Source organism: Athene cunicularia, unplaced genomic scaffold (genome assembly GCF_003259725.1).
Source record: "Athene cunicularia isolate RWA unplaced genomic scaffold, athCun1 SCF_304, whole genome shotgun sequence".
Taxonomy (NCBI): Eukaryota; Metazoa; Chordata; class Aves; order Strigiformes; family Strigidae; genus Athene; species Athene cunicularia.
Genome location: NW_020799383.1, coordinates 141 through 3,903, shown reverse-complemented (window position 1 = coordinate 3,903; position 3,763 = coordinate 141). Strand labels below are relative to the sequence as shown.

The following is a 3,763-nucleotide window of genomic DNA, read 5'->3' as shown; positions in this document are numbered from 1 at the left end:
CACTTGGGAACACTCAGGTGACCCATGAGGACAGTTGGGGGACCCCTAGGGACACTTGGGGACACTCAGGTGACCCATGAGGACAGTTGGGGGACCCCTAGGGACAACTGGGGACACTCGCAGCCATTCAGTGACACACAGGGACAGCTGGGGACACTGACCACAAAGTACTTCTGGGCTCCCAGCTTGGCCTGGAGCTCCGCCCCGAAGACAGCGATCTGCCCGTCATAGCGGCTGTTGCGCTGGGGACAACCAGACGTGTCACCCAGAGGTGGCACCCTGTCACGTCACCCCCCTCGTTTGACCTGGAGATGTCACCTCCTAGCGTCACCTGGACGCATTCACCCCCTCCTGTCACCCCTTTGTCACCTGTGTCACCTGGACATGTCACCCCCTGACATCACCCAGACATGTCACCCCCCGGTGTCACCCCTCGTGTCACCCGGACATGTCACCCCCTCCTGTCATTTCCTGGTGTCACCTGGACATGTCACCCCTCATGTCACCCCCTTGTCACCCTGTTGTGTCACCTGGACCTGTCACCCCCAGCATCACCCACACATGTCACCCCCTGATGTCACCTCCTCCTGTCACCCGGACATGTCACCCTCCTGTCACCTCCTGGCATCACCCAGACGTGTCACCACCTTGTGTCACCCAGATCCGTCATCGCCTGGCATCACCAGGAGACGTCACCCCTTTGTCACCCTGCTGTGTCACCTGGACATGTCACCCCTCGTGCACATCCTGTCACCCTGTCACATCGTCCGGACACATCACGCCCCTTGTATCACCTGGACGCATCACCCCCTCCTGTCACCTCTTGGTGTCACCCCCTCCTGTCACTTGGACATGTCACCCCCTCACGTCACCCCAGATGTCACACCAAGGAATCACTCCCTCCTGTCACCCCCTTGTGTCACCCGGACACAGGAACACCCACAGGGACCCCAAAGCCCCGGTGCCACCCACCCACCCACGGTGGCCAACGCCGACCCCGTCAAGGGGCTCACCCAGGGATGACCCCGAGGAGGTGGCACCCATGGGTGCCCCATGGCCGACACCCACCCACAGGCGCCCCCAAGACATGACTGAGCCATGAGCGTCCCCAAGGTGACCGACCCGTGGGTACCCAACGACCCCCACCCATGGGTGCTCACCGGGCGACACTGCTCCTCGCTAAGAACCGTCTCCTTGTTCTCCTCGGGGAGACACTCCAGGGCGTCGAAGTACAACCACTGGGTGATGGGCGTGAACTTCCCTGACACCGCCTGCACGCAGGGAGGGGCCGCCGGTAGCCACAGAGGGCGCCCAGGTAGCCCACGCGGGGGCCCAGGTGGCCCCGGGGTTTACCTTCATGACCTCCTGGGCCGCCAAGCCCCCGATGAAGGCGTTGACGGGGGCCAGGTCGCCGGTGGCCTGGAAGGCCAGTTCCCGCAGGAGATCCGGGTCCAGTTCGGCTCCCGGGGCCACCTCCCGGGTCAAGGCCACCACCTCGTCCGCGTCGCCCTGGGGGGGACACGGATGGGACGTGACACGTCTGTGGGGACGTTTCTGGGGACCCCCCGAGAGCCCTTGGGGATGGCAGTGGCCCGGGGCAAGAGCTGGTGGCCATGGTGGTGGCCCCCAATTGTCCCCAAGGGGTGGGGGGGCCATGGCGGGCGGCCATTTTGGTGCAGGACCTGGTGGCCTCTGTGTCCCCCACCTGGTGGCGTGGCCGAGGCGGGCGGCCATGTTGGCGTATGAAGCGGTGCAGGGCCTGCCAGCCCCAGTGCATGATGGGAGGTCTCTCGGCCTTCCCGAAGTCCGTGATCATCAGCTCCGGCTCCACCAGCGCCTCCCGCAGCCGCTTCTGGGGACGGCGAGGACACAGGGTGGGCGTGGGGGGCGCGACAGGTGAGCAACCTGTGCCTCCCAGTCCCTCCCAGCATACCCCAGTGACCCCCCGATTTCTCCAAGTCCCCCTCACCATTTCACTCCCGAACCCTTCCCAGTATCTCCCAGTGACATCCCACTCCTTCCCAGTAGTCACCAATCCCTCCCATTACACCCCAGTTTCCCCCATTCCCCTCCCAGTTCCCACAGATCCTTTCAGTTCCCTTCCAGTTCCCCCAGTACCTCTCAGTTTCTTCCCAGTCACACCCAGCTCCTTATAATCCCCCTCCCAGTGCCTCCCAACCCCCCATAACGCCCTTCCAACACCTCCCAGTGCTCCCCAGTTCCTTCCTAGCACTCCCAGTTCCCTCAATCCCTTCCATTCCAGTCCCAATAATCCGCCCCCAGCACAGCCCAGAACCTCCTATCCCCTCCCAGTCCTTCCTAATCCCCTCCCAATCTCTCCCAGTATCTCCCAATTTCCTTCTACTGCTCCATAATCCCCTTCCAGTCTCTCCCAGAGCCCCATAATCCCCTCCCAGTACTTCCTAATCTGCTCTCAATCCATCCCAGTACCCCCCAGTCCCCTCTCAACCTGTTCCCAGTCCCTCTCAAATCTCCCTCCATTCCCAACAATCCTCTCCCAGTGTATCCCAGTACCCCCTAGCCCCTCCCAGTCCCCCCCAGTCTCTCCCAATGCCCCACAATCCCCTCCTAGTACTTCCTATCTGCTCCAGTCCCTCCCAGTGCCCCCCAGTCCCATCCCAGTGCCACTCACGAAGCGAATGTGCTTGGGCATCTTGACCTGGGTGACGATCCCCCCCCTCACGTAGTCCCCGAACCCGCTGGTGTCCCCAATGCTGAAGGTGTACGGCCCTGGGGGGACGGGCTGTCACTGAGGGACCCCAGAAACCGGGAGACGCCCCACAGGAGACACCGTGGGGTCTGGGAGCCCCGACAGAGGGGACCCGGGCGCGCGGGCTCACCGAGGACGCGGATCTCGACGGGGCCGCAGCCGTTCAGCTCCTCCATCCCCTCCACCTCGGTGAAGGTGACGAAATCGCCCGTCTCGAAGCCGTGACGAGCCTCGTCCAGGCACGTCACCTCCCCCGGGCATCCCTACAGGGGGAGGAAACGGGGTGCTGAGGGGACCCTGGCGTCTGGGTGACACCTACCCCCACCCCCAGGGATCTGGGTGACACCCTACCCCCACCCTCGGGGGTGCAGTACCTTGGTCACCATGGAAACCATGGCACTGAGAGGTTGTTCCCCGTTGGTGTCCGTCACCACCATGTCGTCCCCAAAATCACAGAAAAGCTGCCTAAAATGGAAGGGGGGCGGGGAGAGGGGGATCAGACAGGGGGCCCAGGTGTGCGGGAGCCCCTATAGAAGGGATTTATGTGCCTGGAACATCGTACAGAGGGGACCCCGGCGTCCCCACGCCCCCACAGAGGGGACCCCAGCGTCCCCTCGCCCCCACAGAGGGGACCCCGGCTCACCCGAAAAGTCCGCGGGTGTCGGCCACCACCAGTTTGATCCCGTGGCTGTGGCAGAAATCCCCGACCCACAGTTGTTCCTCCAAAGACGAGTTGGTCAACACCACCACCTACAGAAAAACCCCATCCGACTGTCCGTCACCCGCGGCGAGCAACAAGCAGACGGACGGACAGGAGGGTCCGGTGGGGGTGGGTGGGTGAATTACTCCCTCTGGGAGGGTTAATGATTCCCCCCCCCACCCCGGGAGGGGTATGGGGAGGCTTTGAGGGGTACAGTCAGATGCACAACCGGCTGGACAAGCAGACAAGGGATGTGGAGACTGTCAGACCCCAAAAATATGGGATAGAGGCAGTTTTGAGGGGGAACAGGGGGTCCCGAGTGGGTACAGGCA

At 63.3% G+C, this 3,763-nt stretch overlaps 1 protein-coding gene across 1 annotated transcript; it reads right to left on the bottom strand.

Moving 5' to 3' along the window:
* Window positions 1-139: 139 nt before the first annotated feature.
* Window positions 140-3,512, bottom strand: LOC113490790 (ubiquitin-like modifier-activating enzyme 1; the record flags this gene model as incomplete). The annotated part of the gene is made up of 8 exons (XM_026867372.1): window positions 3,375-3,512; window positions 3,106-3,196; window positions 2,862-2,994; window positions 2,654-2,751; window positions 1,706-1,852; window positions 1,354-1,509; window positions 1,161-1,271; window positions 140-242 (listed from the first exon to the last, which is right to left on the bottom strand). Coding segments are annotated over exons 2-8 (811 nt in total), but the record flags the coding sequence as incomplete, so codon positions are not given.
* Between the last annotated feature and the right edge of the window lie 251 nt (window positions 3,513-3,763).